The sequence below is a fragment of the Chelonoidis abingdonii genome, chromosome 1 (assembly GCF_003597395.2).
Source record: "Chelonoidis abingdonii isolate Lonesome George chromosome 1, CheloAbing_2.0, whole genome shotgun sequence".
Taxonomy (NCBI): Eukaryota; Metazoa; Chordata; order Testudines; family Testudinidae; genus Chelonoidis; species Chelonoidis abingdonii.
In genome coordinates, this window is record NC_133769.1 from 359,467,843 (window position 1) to 359,493,308 (window position 25,466).

The following is a 25,466-nucleotide window of genomic DNA, read 5'->3' on the forward strand; positions in this document are numbered from 1 at the left end:
GTCCATCTAGCCCAGTATTCTGTCTTCCACAATAGGCAATGCCAGGTGCTTCAGAACGAATGAACAGAACAGGCCAAATATCAATTGATCCATCCCCTACCATCCAGTCCCAGCATCTGGCAGTCAGAGGCTTAGGCACACCCAGAACATGGGGTAGCATCCCTGACCAAAGAGACGACAGATCTGTCACTCAGTGTTTCTCCTTAGAGGTCTCTTTGCCTCTAAGAGTATGTCTACACTGAATTGTAAACCCAGGTCTGTGAACTTGGTGTTTCCAAGCTATGCTTGAGCGTCCACACTGCATTGTAAACCTGGGTTTATGATTGCTGGACTTGGGGGTCTGAGGCCATGCTAACGTCCATACTGCACAATACCGACCTTCTGACTCTGCTGCTTGAGCTGTGTCTACACTGAAAAATGACAGGGCTTGGATCCCAGGCGCAGAAGGACTCAGATTTGGACCCTTCCTCTCCCAGCTGGGTATTAGGACCTGGGTCCTGAGTGCTGGCTGACCTGAGTCAGAAAGATTTGTGTGTGAATGGTTGGGGTCCATTTGGGTTCAAACCTGAGTCTGAGGCCATATTTACAATGTAGTGTAAACCTAACCTAATTCAACTAGGTCAGTTCAGATGATCAAGCTCATAAAGATTACTGCCACATGGAAAATACTCTGTATCTGTGGAATCCAAGTCATCTTTATAACCCACATGCAAGAGTAGCTAAGGGTCATATACTAAACAATATGAATTGCAATTGTCATACACTAATTCTGAAGCCAGACAATATCCTATTTGTCTCTGCAGATTGGAACTTTTTTGGTATTGGGCTTCTCCATAGCTGCCATAAGTGTATTTTCTAAACTGTGGAGAGTTCGATGGAAAACTGTCCTCTTGTCATTTCAGGTAAGAGCATGGAAGCTCTACATTAAAAAAAAAAGAAAAAAAAGACAACTTGTTAACAAAAGCCTTGACTGGAAATAGATGGAAAATATGGAAACAGCTGAATTTTTTTCACATACAATTTTTCTGGCAGGGATGCGGTGTCATCAAAATAAAAATTTTGACTACTTTTTTTTAAAAAAAATTCTGATTCAGGGAAATGGGGATGAAAAATTTTGTTTAATTTCAGAATGTCAATCAGAAACTCCATTTTTCATTTTGAAATGCTGAATTGTTTCGATCAAAAATATTTTAAAAAATTGTTTACAATTCAAAACTTTTAGAATTTTTTGTTGTGTGATATTTTTTATTTCCACTTTCTGTTCTGATCTGGAATAGAAACTAATTCTGAAAAGTCAAAATTTCCTGTGATAGGAAAATAGCATTTACGAGCCAGCTCTAGAAGATATCTTCCATCAAATGTCCTTGAGGTCAGAAATAGGATTGGATTAAACTTGTTTAGAAAAAATGAGCCAGCATCCGCTGTTACCTATTTCTGGAATCAAACTTGAACTCAAATGTTATTAAAAAGTTTTTGTCAATGTTTATGCAAGGATTCCTTCCACAATCTGTCAGGAGAGTTTGAAACTAGCACTGGAGACACCTCTACCACTTCAGCTGAAGGAGAAACTCCTTTAGCTTTCATCCATAGTAGGCTGTTATTTTGTATACGGATTAGCCAGTAGAGGGATGCAGATGGCCAGTTTTAGGGCAAGCAAGCAGGGCCATCACCATGGGTGCCAACTTCCAGGGAACGCCACCACACCGCTGTGCTGCCAGGGATTTTTGGCTGGCCTTTCTCTTCCTCTCTCCTCAACTGATTGGCTGACTGAGTTTTTCTTCTTCTTTTTTTTGGTTTTGTTATTTGTTTTACTTGGCTTCTGGGCATGAGGAAGATGTTAAAAACATTTTCTACTATGGCTGGCAAAATGGCTAGGACTGCATTGGTGCTTCTGTGGATGCAAAGTACAACCATGTTACATTTAGATAATGTTTTTTCCCTACTATGTACCTTGGTAATTTCAGGTTTCAGTGTGGGTCAGATTGTCTTTTACTCTAGTTTTTTGCTGGAGTGACTCCCTTGACTTTAATGGAGTCATACCAGCATACAACTCAATGGAAAATCTTGCCCAATATTTCCCATTGGGCCAAAAACCAGCATATTTCTTTCAGATTTCCATCCCGCTTTTGCACATTTATGATAAATTCAGAGAAACATCTGAGCTTTTCAGTGCTTGTTTAACCTTTATAGTCAAAGAAATCAATTACAATTGCTAGGGCTGTCCTTTAAAAATAATAACCTGATAAATCAGTTATTTGATGTTAGTAAAGCATGAAGAATATTCCCAAGGTTACAAATTTGAAGCTGAAACAAACAAATAGAAATACAATTAGCTCTAAATACAATGGATCTAAACCCTTTAGCCTGAGATCAAGTGCTTTGTTTAAATAAGTAAGAGTAAACATTGCTTATGAAGTACATTATTCATTTGTGGAACTGGCTGTTGCAGAATATTAGTGAGGCTAATAGAGGAGTCTCACGAGACTGGAAAAAGGATTAGATGCATATTGGAGTAATCAGATGCTGCAGTTATACTAGCTAGTATGATAGTACAGTTGGATACTAAACATTACCATTCATGTTTAATAGTGGTCTGATCTGCATAACTGGTGATTCTCATAATGTAGTGTTGAAACTGACTCTAGCTGGAATGGCCTGACTGCCTGGTGGAAGACACTCAAGTACTACGGTGATGAGGGGCCATGTAAGAACCAAGACTGAGAGAAGACGTTGAGTTCAGGATGGTGCACTCAGCCCCCAGGGGGAAGGAGTGCCTTACATTGCTATCCTGCATCTTCTTTGGCTGACTCAGGAGCAGGCTTGATGGACTCTTGAGGATCACTTCAGTATACTTCAGCTGACCTGCCACAAAGTTCTCAAAGGGCCCAAGCCAAGTGTAAGATTGGGGGGAAACTGCCTGTACCTCTAGCAGTATCCCTTATGTGTGGTGCACTAGCTCGACTATGTCAGCATTGGGAGAGCTGTTTGTTTCCATAAGTTGGCTTTTCACAGAAATCCTCTTGTCTCCCTTCCAGGTCACAGCTCCCTATCTCCACATAGGTGCAATAGCAGCCATGGTCCTTCTGTCTTGGCCAGTGGCTTTGCATGCCTTCCGAACGAATAAAAAAGGTACAGTAGCTCTGCTTTGTGCTCTACATGTGCAGCCTCCACCTTGAACCTCTGTGCTCTGCTTTGTGCAAATGAGAGGGATGGGGATATAGGCCAAGACTTTCAAAAATAGGTAACAATTTTGTGTGCCTCAATTTTTGTGTGCCTTGAGACACCTTAAAACAGCCTGATTTTCAGAGTGCCCACAGCTCTTACATCAGTCTGTCCATACACTCAGTATCAAGGGGTGGACCCTTCCAGCTAGAACACTTAATGCACCAATGCTTGTTTACTCAGTGATGCTTCCTCCCTTCCTTGCTTGAGGTTATGGCAAAGAACTTTTGTCTGAGGGAGAAAATGAATGACAAGGAGCCCCAGCTCCTCACCCGTCCTTTCTGCCGACACCTACATGCTTGCTACATGGAGTTTCTAAATAGCCTAAGACACTGAGCCATCTGGACCAATCAGAGCCCCACTAATTTTACTGTGGCCCTGCACTTCGTGGGGTGGGGGGGATAGCTGTACCAGGGCTTAATGGGAGGGACTGTTATAGGAGCCCCTTGTTGCAACTATGTACAAATATGCAATAGCAGCGGGGAATGAGACACAGGTCATCTCCTGCCCCATCTATGCTTGCTGAGATGTGTCTTCTGGAGGCTTCCTTAGGCAGTGGTCAGGGTCGAGTTCATGGCAGCACTAGTGCCAGGTATGGCAGCTCAGGCAGCCCACCTCTCCCCTTCTCCAGGGATATCCTAGGGAGACCTTACTGAACTGAGTTTAAGTATCTTTGGTGTCCATTGCACATAACGAATGGATTATGGATTATTGTGGGCCAGGATTGTATGTAACTTCTTGAGAGGGAGCTGTGTCAGATGTGAGACCTGGGGGTTCAAACAACTGTACTGGATAGTCCAGACAAGACTGGACCTTTGGAACAAAATGGGTTAAGTGGTTTTTCCTGGGGAATACCTAGGAGGAGGTGAACGCAAATTCCCCACCTCTTGTTAGGAAGCGCTCCCCCTTCCTTTTGAAACTGTGCCCTGAGGAGTGAGCCATTGTCTGCTGATCACCTATTACTTGAGGCCAACATCAAAGGCCCATGCTTTATAAAGGAAAGACTGAATTATTCACTGGGGTGATACTTCTGAGCTAAGGCTGTTATCAACTCGAAACCTTACAAAAAATCCTTTGTGGGGTTTGAAGGACTGACTCCTGCCAGAGCCCATGGCTGGGGTTGGGGTTGGGGTGATCTCTGCTAAGCTTATTAGCATGCACGTTGGGTTCTTGTATTGTTTTTAATGTTTTCTCTGCAATGCTTTCACCTTAAGAATAAATGTGCTTGCTTATAAAGAGCTGCGTGGTAACGTGCTGGCAATTACAGCTGTTCATAGCCTCTGGAGAGAAAGCAAAATGCAGACGTTGGCCTGTTTAGGCAATCTGGCTTGCTGAGAATATCACACTATAGGGAGGTAACTGTGCAGCCTGGAAACCTTGGTCAAGAGAGAGGTCTCCACCCAAAAGAAGTGATGGCTGAGGAGTCAGGAGACTAAAAGTGGGTCCCGTTGGTGGACTATGGAGGGGGAATACATGTGTGGTTGCCCTGAAAAACGACATTCATGGCAGCTCTAGTGCCAGATGTGGCGGCTCAGGTAGTCCATTTCTCCCCCTCATCCGTTCTTCTTCAGGGACACACGAACAGCAGCACCGTAAAACATGCTTCTTCCTCAAAGCCTGTTAGAAATTCCACAGATTTGAGCGAGGGGTGTCCAGCATGTCCGATCTGTATTGTCTCCAGAGGATCGATTCCTTGGAGGCTGAGCTGTGTCTCTAGCTTGGACGGACGGCCCTGAATACATGACAGACTCTCAGAAAATAACAGCCTCGCTGTATCTTGGGGCCTGAGGAGAACCTTGCTCCTTACATAAGAAATACTGTGGCTGACATCATAAGAAAACAAACTGCTCTGTTAGAAATTAGGGCATCCAGACTGTCCCCTGTGTCTAATACTTAGGATGCTGTAATATTTGCAACTCCCCATGCCCTCCTTAACCAACAACAAAGGAATAATTGCATCTTTGAATTTTAAATCTCGCAGCAACAATGCTTTCTCTCTCTGCCATGGCTTTCTGCACTGTGACAAGCATTAAGGTCATAATTGCCCCTTTGTTTTGCAAATCTTTCATGCCTGAGTGGGTTTAGCACAAGCCCTGATGTTCTCAGACATGTCCGGAAAGCGGGCTAGAACTGTAAGCCTGGTGGGAAAGGCTGCCAATCCTCTTCTGTGTCTGGCTCTTGCTTGCAATCCTGTCTCAAGTGGGTTCTTCTGAAAGCCTGTCCAGTCACTCCACATTATAGAAGAGGCTTTTGGAAGAACCCACCTGAGATGGAGCAAGTGACTGTAGTCCCTGGTGTTGTCCTTAGTATGGCAGGGAAGCTCGATGCGCTAGTGAGGAGACTTTCCCCCCCTCTATTGGAATGTTCCAAGGACTGATGTGCAGCTCAGAGAAGTGTTGTCTAGGAGTGTAAGGGCAGGCCCAGGTGTCAATAACTCCTGAATATAAATCCTGGCCCTGGCAAACTCTCTCTCTCTCTCTCTGACTTACCTTCCTCTCCTGCAAAATGGTTACACTCATTTGCCTCCTTGCCAGGGATGTTGTGAGCATTACTCAGCGACAGTATCCAAAGCAAATGCAGATGTTGAACATTCACACTGGAGCCCCTGATCTTTGCAGCACTCACCCGTGCTATTCAGTTTGACACCCACCCTTAGAGTAGATGTTAATTTGTATCTAAAATGCTGTACTCATACAGTATGTGCAAACTCCTGGTTCACCTCTCCCGACACCACTTCTCTGCAATAAGAACCTCAGCTGATGGGAGACCATATGTGTCATAACTATAAAGGGAAGGGAACAGCCCTCCTGTGTACTATATTATAAAATCCCTCCTGGCCAGAGACACCAAAATCCTTTTACCTGTAAAGGGTTAAGAAGCTCAGATAACCTGGCTGACATCTGACCCAAGGGACCAGTAAGGGGACAAGATACTTTCAAATCTTGGTGGGGGGAAGTCTTTTGTTTGTGCTCTTTGATTTGGGGGTTGTTCACTCTTGGGACTAAGAGGGACCAGACATCAATCCAGGCTCTCCAAATCTTTCTGAACCAGTCTCTTATATTTCAAACTTTTAAGTAACAGCCAGGCAAGACGTGTTAGTTTTATCTTTGTTTTCTCAATGTGTAAATATTCCTTTTTGCTAAGACGATTTACCTCTGTTTGCTGTAACTTTGAACTTAAGGCTAGAGGGGGTTCCTCTGGGCTCTTAGAATCTGATTACCCTGTAAAGTTATTTTCCATCCTGATTTTACAGAGATGATTTTTACCTTTCTTTCTTTAATTAAAAGCCTTCTTTTTTAAGAACCTGATTGATTTTTCCTTGTTTTAAGATCCAAGGGGGTTGGATCTGCACTCACCTGGAATTGGTGGGGGGAAAAGAGGTGAAATGGTTAATTTCTCCTTGTTTTAAGATCCAGGGGTTTGGATCTGTGTTCACCAGGAACTTGGTGGAGAAGTCTCTCAAGGCTACTGAAAGGGAGATAATCTGGGGGGAAGGTAGACAGAATTTCCCAAATAACTCTTAAACGATTTGAGTGGTTGCAGTAAAACCAGATCTAAGCTGGTAATTAAGCTTAGAGGTTCTCGTGCAGGTCCCTACATTTGTACTCTAGAGTTCAGAGTGGGGAAGGAACCTTGACAATGTGGAACACAGACACGGTTGGCTTGAATGTAGCTTCCACTGCACTATAGGGATTTCAGTCAGTATGGTGCCTTTGGGGAATCCCCACAGGGTACGTCCAAAGTGGTCTCACTGTGACAGCATGCCTGGGGTGGGGAATGGGATGCTCTCCAAGGAACTGTACCTAACGGAAAGCATGGCTCCTAGGCAATAACTTCTCAGAGGTGCTATTTTCTTATCTTTAATGAAAATCCCCAAATAGTTGCACACTGAGGTGCTCAGGTGCCATGGTGATGGGTCACATCTAGATATATGGATAGGCAGACTTCTGAACGACACAGTCTGAGGAAAACCATGGAGCTGAGATCCATAGCAGGCCAATCTACCTAGGTAAAAATGACTCCTGCTGTGGAAAACCATTGTTAAGGAGCTGAATTAAAAGGGATGTGATTAGCCCTCTAGGATGCACAAAGAGAGTGGTGCAGAGAAAGCTCCTCGCTGCATCATCCTGCTTTTGAGTGTAAATGAAACTTTTAAATGCCTCTTACCATATCATCCATCTAACAATCAGTAATATTTCACCTTTATTGCAAACAGCATTGACCTTCTCAGGCTCTTTCCTGTGAAGCTGAGTAAATCTTATTACATCCATGTTTACAAATAGTGACTGTGACTTCCTGAAGGTGCCACAGGAAGTTAGGAGACAAACCAAAAATATGGCCCAGCAGTGCTGGATCCCAGTTATCTGCTCTGACCACTAGACAGATTGGCACAGGGCATAGTTTGGAGAGATGCATGGGGTACAGAAAAGGGGATTGACTGATGGGAAGGATTTAGTGATTCAGGACACCAGACTTGGCCCAAGAGGCAAACAGCTCTGATACAAGTCAAGCCCTGGGGCAAACTCATACGTTATCAAATTAATTAACTTTAGCCTTCCTCTTCTGCATTCTTTCAGTGATTCAGGCAATAATTATTGGTCCATACCTGGCTATCCTTGTCGTTCTTTTCTTGATACCTCTGGGGATGTACTCCCCCTGCATCAGAGAGATGGGGACTCTGGGCCCCAAACCAGCCCTCATTGGACACAGAGGAGCACCAATGGTAGGTCTGGGAGAAGATGTTTGGTATCATTCTTTCATGACCTGTATTGCAGATTCCCCACCCTCACGCCAAGAGCTATGCAGTCAGCCTCTGAGGGCCTAAAGGGACTCTATTTTGTTTTGGATTTGCATGCAGAAAAAGTCCTCATGATTTCATTACCAAGCACTATCAGTGTGCCAGAGCTTTCTGATGATTCAGGTCAAAGAACACAGGCATTGTGGGTAGTGTGGAAGTGAGCGAAGGAGACAAGGGGAACAGTTCAGAGTGACTTTTGGGCAAAGTACTATCCCTGGATAGTTCACAGCACGAGAACGAGGCAGAAGCTGGAACATAAGAATGTAAGAATATAAGAACAGCTGTGCTGGGTCAGACCAAAGGTCCATCTGGCCCAGTATCCTGTCTACTGATAGTGGCCAATACCAGGTGCCCCAGAGGGAGTAAACCTAACAGGTATTAATCAAGTGATCTCTTCCCTGCCATTCATCTCTACCCTCTGACAAACAGTATAGGGACACCATTCCTTACCCATCCTGGCTAATAGCCATTAAAGGACTTAACTTCCATGGAAGACCATTTAAGGTGATGATGAGAAGCTTAAAACTTGTGTGGAAGAATCAGGGGTGGCTCTAGGCATTTTGCCACCCCAAGCACGGCAGGCAGGCTGCGGGCATGCCTGCGGGAGGTCCGTCGAAGCCGCGGGACCAGCAGACCCTCCACAGGCAAGCTGCCGAAGGCAGCCTGCCTGCTGCCCTCGCGGTGACTGGCAGAGCTCCCCCAGTGGCTTACTGCCCCAAGCAAGCGCTTGGTGTGCTGGTGGCTGGAGCCGCCCCTGGGAAGAATTTAAGAAGCCAGTGAAGTAGGTGGAGGAAGGCAGAGATGTGGTGTGAAGATGATTTGGGTGGCTAAGTGGTAGGCCAGGGAGGTGCAGGTTATGGTAGTCAAGGCTTGAGATAACTAGAGGGCAGACTAGAGGGTGGTTGGAGCTGAGAGGAAGGAAGGCATTTAAAAGAAGCACCATGATTTGGTGAGAGCCTGGATTTGTGATGAAATAGCCAAAGTTGACCCCTAGGCTACAAGTCTATATAGTGGGAAAAGTGGGGATACTGTCAACAGCAACAGAGAAAGAGGAAGGGTTAGAGGTGCAGTCAAACTCTGCCTCGAATGTACTGATTTAAGGAGGAATGTAATGTGAACAAAGCCTCTTACTCTGTTATCGACTGACTGAAGAGCTTGATGGTTTGGGGCTTGCCCTGCCCTCCAGGAGATTTGTAAATGTTGCTGGATGCTCCTAGAGTCCTGATGGGTCCTAAAGACATGAAGTAAGTAAAACAGATTTTCAGCTGTTGCACAAAGTGACCTTTACTGGCTATCCCAGGGGGGCAGGGCTGCAGGGGTGGTTACCAAGAAACTGAAAGTATCCTTGGGAGTCATCTGGTGCTTGTCGAAACCAGCATTCCTTTATGTCATTTTCCTAGCTGGCTCCAGAAAACACGGAGATGTCATTTCAGAAGACCATTGAACACGGTGGGGATGGTCTTGAGACAGATGTCACAATTAGGTAAGGGGGAAGCACCGTGTCTCAGTGTGAAACTTCCTCTGGCTAAGATTTCATTTTGATATGACACAGATATGGGCAATCAACACCTGATAGGCTACATCCAATCCTTTGTCAACTAGCGTTTGACACAACTGCATGTCAGGCCTGTCGCCACTGTCACACTGTGACTCTGATATTGATTTATTATTTGTATTATGTAGTGCCTAAGAGCCCTTGTCATGGACCAGAAGCCCATTGTGATAGGCACTGTGCAAAAATACAGAACAAAGAGATGGTCCCTGCCCTAAAGAGCTTACAATCTAAGCATAAGACACCAGATGCAGACAGACAGAGGAGTATAAGGAATAATTACTTTATCGTGCATCTGAGCATGTTCGACACATTACAGAAAACACATAGAAGACGTATCTCTAACCTAATGATCTTACAAATCTCAGTGAGATTCGGATGAGGTGCAGAGAGCACAGCTAAGTTGCTTTCAATTATAAAGGCATGCGAGAGCATTGTATTGGTTACTGCAAGGATCTTGATATCCCATTCCGAGTTGGAATCATTGCCCTTATACTGTTGGGTAGGGTGATCGGCTTTTGGTGTTTATGTAGCACTGTGGAAGGTACGAATATAGGCCCCCAAATCAGCAAAGCACTGAAGCACATGCCCGAGTGCTTAGCTGAGTCAGGGCTTTGAAAAGGGTAAAATTCAGCTCTCACTTACACCACTGTAAATCCAACATTCAGCCACTGAAGTTGACAGCACTACTCCAGAATTATGCAGATGGGAGCTAGAGCAGAACCTGGCACATGGTCTTTGCTGTATTTCTTCTTGAGATGTCAGATCTAAGAATCATTATTTCCATTTTATAGATGGGAAAACTGAGGCATAGGGAGATGTGACCTCTCCAAGGTCACACTGCAGGTGAGTGGCAGAGCTGGGAACAGAACCCAGGTTTCCTGACTCCCAGGGTATGTCTACACTGCAATCAGAGGTATCGCTGAAACATCTAGCACTACCTGAGCTTGCTTTAATCTAGCTAGTTTGAATAACAATAGTATTGAAGCCATGGCAGTAGGAGCAGCTGCATGGGTTAGCCACACAAGTATTTACCCAGGGTCCCTCACAAGCTTGTGTAGCCCATGCTGCTGTGGCTTCACTGCTGTTGTTGGTTCACCTAACCAGATCAAAGCTAGCTTGGGTATGTCTACACATGCTGCATTCTCACCTGATTGCAGTGTAGACATAGTGTAGTCTAGTGTCCTGGCCCATGCGACTGCCAATGGGCTAATGCGTTCTACCCTAGATGTCATTTTCCAGAGGATGTCCTTCATGTATAATTAGGGCTCTACCAAATTCTCAGTCCATTTTGGTCAATTGAACATGCAAAGCCTTTTAAAAATCGTACATTTCATGATTTCAGCTATTTAAATCTGAAATTTCACTATATTGTAATTGTAGGGGTCCTGATCCAAAAAGGAATTGTGTGCAGAGGGAGTTGCAAGGTTATTTTATGGGGCAGTTGTGGTACTGCTACCCTTACTTCTGCACTGCTGTTGGCAGCCGTGCTGCCTTCAGAGCTAGGTGCCCCGCCACCATCCGCTACTCTCCAGCCGCCCAGCTCTAAAGGCAGGGCAGAAGGTAGGGTGGCAATACTGTAATGCGTCTAAAATAACCTTGCAATCCCCCTGCACTCCCTTTTGGGTCAGGACCTGCAATCTGAGAGACACCGTCTCCCCTGTGAAATCTGCATAGTATAGGGTAAAAGCACACAAAAGACCAGATTTCATGGTCCATGATGTGTTTTTCATGGCTGTGAATTTGACAGGGCCCTACATATAATTTTGGCCTTCCTGTACTGTGCTCATGTTTTGAATGTTGTCTGTGTTATGAAGAACCCTCTCCTTTTATCGTAGCTATGATGGGATCCCCTTCCTGATGCACGACAGCAACTTACAGAGGACAACAAACATCCGGGAGGTCTTTCCCAGTAACTCCACTCAGAACGCTGCATTGTTTTCCTGGGATGCCCTAGAACAGCTGAATGCAGGAAAGTGGTTCCTCAAGGTAAGACTGTTCAGAGGTCTTTCTTAAAGTGCCTGCTTCAAGGGATATGTGCTATGGTCCTGATCCAAACTCAGTGGGAGTCTTGGGATCAGTCCCAATAATTAAACAGAAAGCAGCAACACAGAAGTGTATTTTTGTTTACTAGTTTATGTAACTGTGGTTCTTTATCAGGCTTAGCAATTGCATAGCAGGGATGGAGGAAAGAAGATCTAAGCTATTCATGCAAGGCATAGACACAACCCTTAGGGGGCAGGAGAGGGGAGACTGTCCACCCACTTTTTATGTCCTGATGATTTACTCCTTAGTGCAGCCGCAGAATTAATCCCTTCTCAAACCCTGTCATAGTATTCTTTCCCAAATCTGAACCTTAGCGTCCAGAAAATGAGATATTAGCATGAATCCTCTAAGCTTAATTACCAGCTTAGTTCCTGTAGTGCTGCCACCAACCAGAAATTCCAGTGTCTGGTACACTCTGTCCCCCAAAAACCTTCCTTGGGGACCCCAAGACTCAGATTCCTTGAGTCTCACAACAAAGGGGAATAAACCATTTCCCTCCTAGGTTACCCTGGAAAATACTGTAATTCAAACCCCTTGAATCTAACACACAGAGGAATTCCCCCTTCTCCCCCACCAATTCCCTGGTGAGTACAGACTCAATCCCCTTGAGCCTTAACTAGGAAAAAAATCAAACAGGTCTTGAAAAGCAAACTTTTAATAAAAAGAAAGAAAAAACATAAAAATTGTCTCTGTAATCAAGATGAAATATTACAGGGTCTTTTAGCTTATAACAAATGGATAAACAGCCTTATCCAGGAAAAATACAATTTAAAATATTTCCAGCAAACTACACATTTGCACATAAAGAAAAAAACAAATAAAAAGACTATAACCGCCTTTTTACTTACTCACTATTCTGAATAGATAAGAGACTGTAGCAGGGAGATTGCAGAAACCTGGTTGCACCTCTAGTTCTGTGCAGGACCCAGAGAGAACAAAACCAAACCCAAACCCCCCACAAACAAAGGCTTCCCTCCCTTGAGATTTGAAAGTATCTTGTTTCCTGATTGGTCCTCTGGTCAGGTGTTGTTTGTTAACCCTTTCCAGGTGAAAGAGACATTAACCCTTAGCTATCTGTTTATGATAAACCCAGTCCTGCTTTTTTTAATGTGGCTGCAAGACTGATATACAGAGTCAAAGAACTGGGGTTAAAATGTAATTATGGGTTAAGGGAGAGAAGACGGAGACTCATATATTTATACCAGCGACATATAGGAGATGAAAACTAGAGGAGGAACAAAGAAAAATGAACTCTTTTATCCCACTGAGTGCCGATGTTAGCCTAGTTCTCCCTTAGAGAAACAGGAACTGTTTGTATGCAGCTAACTCAGCCTGACTGTTATTTATTTCCTTGTGTATTCATTTATTTTTAGGACACACCATTTTCATGCATGGGCTCTCTGTCAAGTGCAGATCAAAAACTGGCAATGAATCAGTCAATTTACAAGCTAAGTCATTTCTTGAGACTTGCAGACAGTGCGAATAAACTTGTGATATTTGATCTCTACCGCCCTCCAGAGAAACATCCTTACAGGAACACCTGGATCAATATAACACTGGAAGTGATCCGTGACTCAGGGATTAACCCTCATCTGGTATGGTGCTGTCACTCCGCCCTCTCCTCTTTGTTGTGGTTTTTAGAATCGAGGTTTTGGGCCAGATCCTCATAAATCAGCATCATTCCACTGACTTCACCAACGAAAGACTTAGCTCATTACATTTTATTCACCCCCTGGTGGCTAGTTGACTCAGGGACCAGACCAGCACAATTATAAAAGTGCATTTCCCCAAGGCCATATTGTAACACCCTTCCCCATGCTGGATAGTTCCATCTCAAATCATCCCCCTGATTTTAATGAGATTGCTCGTAGGGGAAGGTGTGAGTAGGGTACTGCAGTCGAGCCCCATGCTAGCTATACGATTTAAGATAAGTGTTGAGTCGGAATGAATGGTTGCCAGTTGCTTTGAGATCCCTCAGTAAAAGGCTCAGTACCAAAGGCCAGATCCTCAGCTGGTGTAAACTGGTGTAGCTCCATTTACACTAGTTGACTATCTGGCCCCATGATTGCAGAGTAGCATTGCCATTGTAGCAGTGGGTCACCTTAAAAGTTGCTCCTCATCTTTTCTTGATTATTAAAATTAAGTTTATATTACCATTGCACCTAGGAACCCCCCAGTCAGTCTCAGGACTCCATGATGCATGTTCATGTAAAACAATCAGAAAGGGCAACCCTGGGATTTAGATTGCACCTCTCTGCCCTTCCCAAAACAATCTCAGTAGCTGGGCCAGTTCCCAGCTGGTGCAGCTCACAATGGGTGTACTTCTATGAGCTTCAGTGGAGTGATGCCAATCTGTAATTCATCCTGGGTGCAGCTCCACTGGGGGAAGCTTTCATGTAGGTAGGGCCTTTGTGTGAAGCACTTTAATGACATGGTTATGAGCCCAGTTGCCATCACCTTTCGAGACTTATGGCTACAAAGTTTGTGTACACAGGGCTCTGTGCCACCCCTCCCTGTCATTTTGGGCTATGAATGCCATAATGAATTAGCTAGCTGTTTACTGCTGACATCTACTGTATGGGATTAGAACTCCCTGTGTGTCATAGGCCCTATAGTGCTAATAGAGATTCTCCATGTTCTCATGTGATAAGGGCCTGAGGATCCAGGTTCTATCCCTGCTTTTGCCATGTGCAATTAGGTACTGCTGTGGTGTGCAGCAATAATAAGTGCAAACTTCCAAGGAGCCAAAGACATATTTCAATAGGTGTCCATCTCATCAGGCTGCGTGGGGACTAAATTCAATAGTTACCCATCTGAGCAGGCTGTGTGGGGGCGAAAGTGCATCGAGAGCTTTGGATGGAGGGTACTACAGAAGTACCAAGTATTCTGACAAATGTAGCTTCTGTTAATGATCAGTGTTGGAGGCTTCTGGGAGAGGTTAAAATCCCTGTAATGTTCCTGGCCAGATGTGTACTGCTTTACTGCAGCAAGGGGATCCGGGTTCCTTCCTGACACCTGTGGTGATCATCCTCTGAGGTACAGCATTTAATTTCCCTTATTTTAGCAGGTATAAATACAAATATTGGTCTGTAAAATTATCCAGTGCTTTTAAAGATCCAGATACAGTATCTGACTGCCTGGCCTCCTGTAGCAAGGAGTTCCACAGGCCCATTGACAGAACAGCCTAAGTCATATCGCTGTAGCATTTGAGCGTGTGTTTTTATTTTAAATTTACCCACTGCAGAATCAGATCTGACCTGTGTTTGCATGTCATTGCGTGATCCCCTCTTTCCTCGCATTATGGGACTATGTAGAAGACAAGGGGCTGTTCAGGAACATCCCTGTTAATTCACTTGCTGCCGTTGTTACTCACAGGTCCTGTGGCTGGACAACACTATGAGGTCCTTTGTTCAGGCTGTAGCTCCTGGGTTTCAGCACACCATGGCCAGTAAGGCCCCAGTTGATCAGCTATTGAGAGACAATGTTGTGAAGCTCAATCTAGTCTATTCCGCAATGTCCAGTGAAGATATCCGGTAGGTTGCTGTATACGCCTCATACAGGCGGCAAGACACGTCAGTGGAATTGCAAAAAAACTGCACATGCAATATACCAGTTTAGTAGATGTGGTTATGTCTCCCTCTAGTGATTGGCACCAGTGACTATAAGAGCCTGGCACTTACTCCTAACTACAGGAGTAGCTCCATGAAAGTCTCAAGCTCAGTCCCTGCATAGACGACACAGGAGTCTTCTGTTTGGGGAGGCTACTTCCAGGAGCACTGGACGCTTCCGAGAAGTGGGGGGCCACCAGCAGCTGAACCGTGGTCCCGCCCCCTGATTCACCCCTCCATCTTTGGGGCCCTGCCTGCGCTCCACCCCTTTCCCTTCACCCTTGTGGCCACATCTGCACTCTTCCCCAAGGCCCAACCCTGCCCGGCCTCGTCCCCCGAGGCCCTGCCCCACTCTGCTTCTTCCCTCAAAGGCCCCACCCCTGCCACTTTTAAAAATGGAGGGCTATGCCCTCCCACTTTTTTTCTTGCCTTAAGGGTAAGCAACATGGGAGAGGGGGTGGAGAGGCACAAGCGGTGGGTGGCGCCTTGGGGGAAGAAGCAGAGTGGGGGTGGGAAGAGGCGGAGCAAGGGCAGGGCCGTGGGGCAGAGCCTGGGTAGGGCCATGGGGGCGGGAGGAGGGAGAGCACAAGCAGGGTCTCATGAGGGAGAGGTGAGGTGGAGCATGGGGGACAGGGCCATAGGTCTGGGTGCTGGTGGCCTCCTCACTTCTAGGGAGCTTCCAGCACTCCTGCTCCCAGGGCGCAAAGGTGGCAAGCCAGCACACCTCCAAAAAGAGGTGACCTACACCTGACATTTGCCAGCCTCTTTTATTTTGGGGAGTACGTGGTCATGATAAGTCCAACTGCCACTGAAGTTGATGTCAAAGTAGGTGACTTTTTGCTGAGATCCCCGTGAATCGGTGGTAGTAATGGAAGGAGAACCCGGGAGTCCCGACTCCCTGATTTTTCCATTGATTGCAACAGGTGGTGGATCATCCCCAAAATCAGAGTGCTGAATGTGATGTAAATTGACACATAGCATTAGCAATTCAACTGCCTGGCGTCCTTTGATTTTATTTACGTGCACAGTAAAGCTCCATCCTGATTATACTAAAGTGCCTTGTTGAATCACAGCTTTGGCACCTAATAGTTTTACCTTCATTTTCAGATCCCAAATCTATTGGACTTTTCCTCTGTATTTCAGAAACTGTGCTGCAGTTGTGCTAACAGTAATGAGATTCACCATGCCGATAACATGTAAAGGGGTCCCTTATTATAGAAAAGGAGAAGCTGATATATATGGTCCTATTTCATTCATGATATTGCGGAAATTGTGGAACCTGCAATATTTGGCTTCCACCACAATTTTGATTTTAATTAGCTTACTTTGCATAATCCAGTATTTTGCATACATTTCGAATACGCAATTAGTACAGCTCTAACATTCAATGCCTGCAAAACGTAAAAGGCAAAAGTGACTGGACTAGATTTCTACAGTCGTCGTTTTAAGACTTCTGAATTTTGTATTGTAACGGTCACTTTTTTTTAATGACTGTAATGTAGTTGCAGCAAAATGTCTGGCTATCAAAAAAATTAGCAGGCATAACATAATACTTGAGTGTTGATATCATTCCAGCAATTTTTTTTTTAAACAAATAGATCTACTCTGACTTTTCCCAATTACTGCTATTAATAAAGGTCCATTATTACTTTCCAGTGATTTCCCACATCTTGTCTGAAACTCAGTGGCAAATATTTGAAGGTCATCCCGTGATTCAACCAAGGCCTTATTATTATGTATCTATAGCTCATCATCGTTGGCAGGGTTAAGTAATGAATTGGCAAGTGACCACTGCCCCCTCGTGGATGATTTATAGGAGACATAACCCTCTAGAACCAGGGGTGGGCAAACTTTTTGGCCTGAGGGCTGCATCGGGTTTCATAAATTGTATGGAGGGCTGGTTAGGGGAGGGAGTTGTGGCCTGGCCCCCACCTCATATCTGTTGTCCCCCCCCACCCGGGACTCCTGCCCCATCCAACTCCCCCGTTCCCTGACAGACCCTCTGGGACCCCTGCCCCATCCACACACCCCTGCTCCCTGTCCCCTGACTGTCCCTGGACTCCTGCCGCCCCCATCCAACCCCTCCTCTCATTCCTGACAGCCCCCCCCAGGACCCCTGCCCCATCCAACCACCCCGTCTCCCCGTTCCCTGACTGCCCCCGGAACTCCTGCCCCTGACTGCCCCTGGACTCCCGCTGCCCCATCCAATGCCTCCTCTCATTCCTGACAGCCCCCCCCCAGGACCCCTGCCCCATCCAACCACCCCATCTCCCTGTTCCCTGACTGCCCCCGGAACTCCTGCCCCTGACTGCCCTCGCTGTCCCATCCAACCTCCCCTTCTTCCTGACTGCCCCCCCAGGACCCCTGCGCCTATTCAACCTCCAGTTTCCCCGCCAACCACCATCCATACCCCACCCCCGGCCACCACCCCGAACTCCCTGGCCCTCTGTCCAACCCCCCTGCTCCCTGCCTCCTTACCATGCTGCCTGGAGCACCAGTGGCTGGCGGCACTACAGGCGTGTCGCCCGGCTGGAACTGGGGCACACTGCTGCTGCCACCGCCACCACCACACAGCACAGAGCACTGGGTCAGGCCGGGCTCTACAGCTGTGTTGCCCCAGGAGCTCACAGCTCCACTGCCCCAGAGCATTGTGCCGGCGGTGCAGTGAGCCGAGGCTGGGTGGGAGGGGGGACAGCAGGGGATGGGGCGGGGGGCTAACCTCCCGGGCCAGGAGCTCAGGGGCTAGGCAGGACGGTCTCGCAGGCCATAATTTACCCACCTCTGCTCTAGAACTGTACTACCACCGCTACAAGTTTACAGTACTTTGAAAATGTAAAAATCTCAAAGGAAAGAGCTCACATTTCAGCCAGTATTTTCTAGAATGGTTCCGTCTCGTGGCAAACTCAGCTCTGCTGTTCTGCTTTCTCTCTGTGGCTGGAATTTCTGCTTTTCCCAAACAGCAAGAGCACTTCAGTTGTCAAAAAAGCAGCAGTTTAATGCTTTGAGTTAGAAAAGGTTGATGCACCTTCCAACAATGCTTGTTCCAAAATTTCAAGCAGAGTTACCAAGAGTTTAGTGTTCCACTGTATCCAGTTAAATTGTACAACAAATATTGACATTGACAATAAAACTATTTAGAACATTTGCTTTAACAATCTAAAAAGAATGGTCATATTTTGGTAAGGTTCCATTTAGGAATGATTTATAAAGTGTTAGTGAATGATGAACAGGTGTTATAAGCATGTTGCAAACATGAGAACCAGTGTTATAGATGGTTATACGGTCATCAGCAGAAGGAGTTACAGATGGGTGTAAATGGAGCTTATAAGCGACCCGTTAGACTCTGTAAAAATTCATTGACTATTGATTAAAACAGCTAATCAGTAACTCTTTATAAAGTGAACCTTAATACAAACCCCTGTTTTTACATCGTTATTCAAATGTGACTGTCCTCAGAGGATCAAACGTTCCAGTTTGGCCAATCATAACTGACACCAGTCTTTTCATATTATCAGCTGGTTGGCCAATCTTGGCCCTGTCCACTCCGATGCTCTCAAACTCCCAAGGCAATCCCCCTCAATGGACTCTTAGCTCTCCACTGAGATGGCCCAAAGGGAGGCCATTTGCCCTTAAAGTTGCTTTTTGGTTGAGGCAAACATGTCTTTGTATTTTAAAGGAAATACGCTCAGGCCAACATCACCACCAACCTCTATGTGATCAGTGAGCCATGGCTCTTCTCTCTGGCCTGGTGTGTCGGAGTGCACTCTGTGACCACCAATGCAGTACACTTCCTGAAGGACATCAACCGACCTCTCTTCCTCATGGTAAGGGGAAAAACCAGCCCTGCTCTCTGGGAACAAGGGACCATCTGGGGGCTGATGGTCATGTGTGCCTTTTATTATATGGAGAGATATCTATCTCATAGAGCTAGATGGGACTTTGAAAGGTTATGCAGTCCAGTTCTCTGCCTTCACAGCAGGACTAAGTACTGTCCCTGACAAATTTTTGCCACAGATCCCTAAATGGCACCCTCAAGGGTTGAGCTCACAACCCTGGGTTTAGCAGGCTAATGCGCAAACCACTGAGCTATCCCTCCTCCTTTGTAGGACAACTTCATCCCTGCAGTGGGGCAGAGTGGGAGGGGAGACCTCTGCAACCAGATACAAGCTAGGGCAACGTCCTCAGTGGCACCAGCCTTGTTCTCTCCTCATTCCTCTGAACTTGGAACACCTCTGTCCCTGGGAGTGCTATGGTGGCAGTGCATAGGCCCCCCCTGCACCAGTATTCCCTGAGGGAAGGAGGTGAGGAATTAGCCCTTTCCCTGCCATCTCTTTGGACCCGCCACATTGGCACTAAGGGGCACCGAAGCACTGATGGTTCAGACCCAATGGCCACATTCTGGCTATTAATAGGAATAAAATGGAACGTACCAACTGGCAAAACATCCCTGGCGTGGCTGAAAAATGCAACTGAGCTGAGGCCTGCTAGAGCTGAGAGACTCAGACCTTGAGAAGAGGGGAAAGAAACCAATTTTAGAGAGCCCCTGCAGAGCTGGAGCTCCACCCACCTGAGGAGATATCCTCCTGCCTGCTGAGGGAGGTCTTCTGTCTAGAAGCCTCATGACCCTGCTGGTGGTCTAAGGCCGTGTGTCACCTCTTGCAATACCCTAGATTCTTGTTCATGCATGATCTGGAGGCAGAGGCCCAAGATAAAGGAGCACACCTTAGTTTGGTGGGAGAAGCTTGTGTTTTTCTCCAGCCACTCCAAGAAGCTGGTCTAACAGACCCATGGATCTCACCTTATTTATCCAGACCCCTCCGAATACCCTGCTGGGCAAAGGGGTCTTCTGTGCTGTTGGTCCCATCCATACCCTGCCCACCCTGAAGATTCCTACCTTTCACACATAGCCACAGGGCTGCTTTCAAGCTCACACATTGGATATAATCCAAGATAGGCCAAACCTGCAAAGTTTAGACCCAAATCGTGACTTTCCCAATGGTCAGAGGCCTTCAGATTTAGGGATTTGGTTCAACCTGTTGTAGGGATATGGACAAAGTTCTCATCTGGAGCTTCCTGGGATTCATATCCAGGGATTTGGAGTGGGCCTGTTGCAGTGTTCCCCAAACATTTCAGGGTCACATCCCTCCTTTACCTCTGTCTGTGCCTCCTCCTGTCCTCCCCTGCCCCCAATCTGGGGCTGAGAGTGGGGCCACATCTCACAGGGCGGAGGAGGCGGAATGTGGATGGGGTAAGGGGACCTAGGGTGGGGCTGGGGCTGGGAGCGAGGCCTGGAACGGATCTGCTGCCAGGCCCATGGCTGGGTGTGGAGCCACGCTGAGGCTGGGGCCAGAGCCAGGCATGGGGCTGGGAGTCTGGGCCGTGGCCTGGGCCCTTTCACCCCCCCCCCAATGTTCCTCTGTGCCCCCCTAGGGGACTGTTTAGTAGTCAGCAGGCCAGGATTTAGGCAGCATCTGAATGGTGACATCGCAGTTGTATTTCATCTTGGAGCTGGACAGCCAGAGAACTACAGACTCTGTCTGTGTTAGGGTGACCAGATGTCCTGATTTTATAGGGACAGTCTTGATTTTTGGGTCTTTTTCTTATATAGGCTCCTGTGACTCCATCCATCCCCATCCTGATTTTTCACACTTGCTATCTGGTCACCCTAGACTCTGTGTCCAGTCACCTCACTGAAGGATATTCATTCCAATTGAGTCTAGGCTCCTCTCTGCTGCCAGGGACACAGCAGGCCCCGTCTCTGACTCTAGGCTCTAGGCCAGGCCCCATCTCTGGCTCTAGGCCATCTAGACAGGAGGCAACACCAAGCGAGGTGGCTGCTCCTTTCAAATGTCAGCAAACTCTAAACATCAGCAGGAAGGTGTCATACAAGGGGCAGTCAGGTTAACCATCCAAACTGCATACAAAAATCAGATGTTTGCCAGTATTACTTAGACTAAACTCTTGCTGCTGGACACGTTCTCTGTTGTTCTCTTCCAGACCCCAAAGGAGTACAGAATAATGTGGCTTCTCACAGATGTAGTCGCAGCCCTGCTCATCTCACTCATATTTGCTCTGCATTGGTAAATATCCTGCTGCTTAAATCTCTGGGGATGTTGAAGGACGCAAACCTCTTAGGGATGGATCAAACCCAATGATACAAAGGGCCTGTCTACACTGCAAAGTTAAGTTGATACCAGGCAGTTTACGTTGACCTAACGATGAGGTCTACATACTGCCATGCCCCCGTCCTCGCTTTAACTTGCCTGCTATGCCAACCTAATAAAACCATCTTAACGAGAGACATTACGCTTAGGGTGACATATTTTGAGCGATGCAGTGTCAGTGTAAACACTGCGTTGCTTACGTCGGCCTCCAGGAGGGATCCCACAATGCCCACCGTGACCGCTCTGGTCACTGGTTTGAACTCCGCTGCCCTGCACCCAGATGCACAGGTGAACACCCCTCCTCTGTTAACATCCTGGGAAGTTTTGCAATTGCTCTTCCTGTTTGAGCCAGTGCAGAGCCCATATAGCAGCTGCCAAGCTGAGCACACCAACTCCCCGCAGCAAAGGCACTCCTGCCTGGAGTGCACAGGTGGTGGAGGATCTCCTGGGTCTGCAGGGAGAGGAGGTTGTACACGCAGGGCTCCACTCCAGCCTCAGGAATTTGCTTGGGAGCATGGAGGTGAAGGACTATGGCATAGGGGCAGGCATAGCAAGGCAAGGGAGGCAAATAGTTGCTCTGGTGCGGCTCCACAGGCATGCAGCTTCTACCAGGAGGGGACTGGCATGAAGGTGGTATTATATGGGTGGGAGGCTGGTGGGGAGAGCAGTCAGGATGCGGGTCTGGGAGCTTAGCCTCAGGCTGTGAGAAAAGGCAGCATGATTTTAAGGAAGAATGAAAGGAAACAGAATTAAAACTTTCTCTGAACAAGTGAAAACCAATACTACTGGCATTTACCTTTTCACAGCGATGTAAACTGTGTAGGGTTAAATTACTGATGGAGAGTGGGAAATTGATACAGTTTTTGGACACCCATTGTAGATTATTCATTAGAGATTTACTTCTCCTGAGGAAGGTTTTTGTGTTAAAACAAAACCTAGTTTTCAAGCCACCTTTACTTTAGTAAATTCCCTGCCCCTCTTCCCCCATTCCATGTATCTTCTAGGGCCGCAGCAGTACCATAGGCACTCCACCCTTGCGGGAGAGTAAACACAACAGCCGCGCACACACCCAGCTGTGAGAACCTCATGGGTGTATGTGCTTGTGACTTCCCTGTTCCTCCCCCTTTAAAGATACTTTCCCCTGCATGTATGACGGTTTCCTCAGCATTACACAGGGGTATGTTTGCATGAGTGTGGAATAAAAATCTACTTATGGAAACGCAATTTATTTTTATTATTCTCCATTACTGACAATAGTAATAGGTGCATGTGCATTGCAAGGGTCATAGCACGGTCCAAACAAACGATGCCAGGCTCAGTACACTACAGCTACACACACTGCTTTGGCTCCGTGTTAAAGGTCAAGGGCGCCCTCAGAAGAATAGCTCCCCTGCTCCGCAGCTTCTCTTAGAGCTTTGTGTTCATAATGCGCAGCTCAGCACTGAAGAGCAGTGCAGGATCCATGCTTTCTGACAGAGATGGCTGGCTCATAGGTTACCAGAGCAGTTGAAACACAGTTGGAAACCTACAGGGATGCCCAAGGAATGATGGGATTGAGAAACCTGCATCATGTGATGCTGAACTTGCCCCCATGAGGCATTGCAAATCCTTCCCAAAGCATCCCATGGCCAGTTGCACAGAGGGAGAGCGACCCATAGTGCCCTGCTCTGTGTCAATGCACAAGCTGCTACTGTGGATGTGCTCTGCCGACACAAAAAGCATAATGTAGCCATGCAACAGCGGCTAAATTACAGCGGTGGCTGTATATCACCATAATGTAACTTAACTTTGTAGTATAAACATAGCTTAATTCTGCCTGGTTGCCATGGAGGGGTGTGAACTAGCTGACCTGTCCAATCCAAACAGGCCTTTAATTAGCAGTATCTCCCCCTTTTCACCCAATAGCCTGGCTTTACCCTTCACATTTCTTAACCCAGATCTTCCTTTTCCTGCCAATGCCAAACTACTTGGCCCCTTCATGGGGACCATGTGTCCCCCACCACTTTGGTGAGTGAATGGTTCCTGTCTCACCTCCATCCCGGCCTCCAGCTCTTCCTCCTCCTTGCCCCCTACCCCTTGCTTGTCAGCCTGTCCCATTGCTCTGAATGTCGATTGTAAGCTCTGCAGGGCAGGGACTGCACTTTTTCTTATTTTCTGGGACATCTCACACACTTCCGGGTGTTCAGCTGACAGCAGTAATGACTAGATCTCACTGCAGCTGGCAGCTGGAGGGACCTACACAGCCCTGCTAACATTCAGGTGACAGCTGGCATTTAACAGCCCGGGACAGTCTTGGACTTAGGCTTCTAAGTCACCTAAGCACTTTTGAAAAATCTGACAGTATTTGTATCACGTTAGCACCGCAGTGGGCTCAGTGTGCCAGCTGCCTGACCCAGTCTTTGAGCCCATTGCTTCATCGCTGGTTTAACGCTTTCCAGGTGGAGAGAGAAGGGCTTCTCCTGTTGTTCAGATGACAGCGGCGTAGTGCTCGAGAATGGTATATACAACAAATTCCGAACTGGTGAGTCCTGCACTTGCGGGGGTTGTGGCTCCAGCACTCTGTACCGAGTCCAGCACGGAAACGGGATTGGGGCTTGTCTAGATGAAAGATTAGTGTGTGGCCAGCTGGGGTGTAAATCTACAGCGCTCTAGCCTGCCGCATGCTGTCTGTCCCATGTACTTTGCTGCCACTCAGTAAACGCTCCCATTGCTCTCCTCCCGTTTCAAAGCAGAGTAGATCAAAGCACACTAGGGACCGTTGTGAGTGGGAGGGTGCACAGCAGGCTAATACACTGTGGATTTAGTGCCCCACAAACTGGGGGTATAACTGTTCTCTAGACAAGCCCTTACTCTCTTCATTCACTTATACCTTAACACTGGGCATGCCCATGGTTACAAAGCACAACAACAATCTATGGCAATGGCTCAAACAGCAATGAGTCCCCAGAACCAGATGGTGTTCTCCCAGGAGGTCTGAAGGAACTCGAATATGCAATTGCAGAATTACTAACTGTAGTCTGTAACCTATCATTTAAATCAACTTCTGTACCAAATGACTGGAGGATAGCTAATGTGATGCCAATTTTTAAAAAGGGCTCCAGAGGTGATCCCAGCAATTACAGGCCGCTAAACCTAACTTCAGTACCAGGCAAATTGGTCGAAGCTATAGTAAAGAACAAAATTGTCAGACACATAGATGAACATAATTTTTTGGGGAAGAATCGACAAGATTTTGTGAAGGGAAATCATGCCTCACCAATCCACTAGAATTCTTTGAGGGGGTGAACAAGCATGTGGACAAGGGGGATCCAGTGGACACAGTGTACTCTAGATTTTCAGAAAGCCTTTGACAAGGTCCCTCAACAAAGGCTCTTAAGCAAAATTAGCTGTCATGGGATAAGAGGGAAAGTTCTCTTATGGATTGGTAACTGGTTAAAAGATAGGAAACAAAGGGTAGGAATAAATGGTCAGTTTTCAGAATAGGGAGAGGTAAATAGTGGTGTCTCCCAGGGGTCTGTACTGGGATCAGTCCTGTTCAACATATTCATAAATGATCTGGAACAAGGGATAAATAGTGAGGTGGCAAAATTTGCAAATGCAACGGGGTTGGTGGTTCAATGAGAACAGAGTTCAGGTGGTACAGTCATGTTGGACTTAAGTATTCTATATAAAGCAAACAGTGATAATGCAACATTAAGGCCAGGACTTTCAATGCATAGGAGTCAGGAAATGGGAAAAGTTTTGGTTAGCTCATCCACACTGCGCCTACTGTACTCTACTAGTTACAGGTGCATCTAACACTATACACCAAAAAGCACCTGATTCAAAGCTCATTTACACCAATTTTATTGCACTGTAACTCCTGTGATTTTGATGGTGTTACATCAGTGAAAACCTGATGTTAACTGAGAGCAGGCACAGGCCGAGTGCATGCAATGTGGCTGTGCTAACGTTACAGCTCAGTGAAACGTTCACAGCTTAGCTGAATGCCCCAGACTGCCAGGAGCTTGGGATGGGAGAAACTGGGCGTTGTAAGGTCGCAGCCAAACCAGCAAACTTTTGACACCTCAAACTAG

General features: G+C 46.6%; 1 protein-coding gene across 3 annotated transcripts in view; it reads left to right on the forward strand.

Annotated features, from left to right (window-relative positions):
- GDPD4 (glycerophosphodiester phosphodiesterase domain containing 4) overlaps positions 1-25,466 on the forward strand; it is an 80,889-nt gene that overhangs the window by 54,646 nt on the left and 777 nt on the right. For 2 of the 3 annotated variants that reach the window (XM_032771528.1, XM_032771527.2), the window contains 10 exons: positions 804-902; positions 3,036-3,129; positions 7,800-7,945; positions 9,421-9,503; positions 11,411-11,561; positions 12,992-13,213; positions 14,994-15,151; positions 18,903-19,050; positions 21,224-21,306; positions 23,829-23,911. In XM_032771528.1, coding sequence (XP_032627419.1) covers positions 804-902; positions 3,036-3,129; positions 7,800-7,945; positions 9,421-9,503; positions 11,411-11,561; positions 12,992-13,213; positions 14,994-15,151; positions 18,903-19,050; positions 21,224-21,306; positions 23,829-23,911 — 1,267 coding nt within the window. Of the gene's footprint in view, positions 1-803; positions 903-3,035; positions 3,130-7,799; positions 7,946-9,420; positions 9,504-11,410; positions 11,562-12,991; positions 13,214-14,993; positions 15,152-16,333; positions 16,835-18,902; positions 19,051-21,223; positions 21,307-23,828; positions 23,912-25,466 lie in introns of those variants that run through there. The other variant, XM_032771531.2, reaches the window with a different exon arrangement.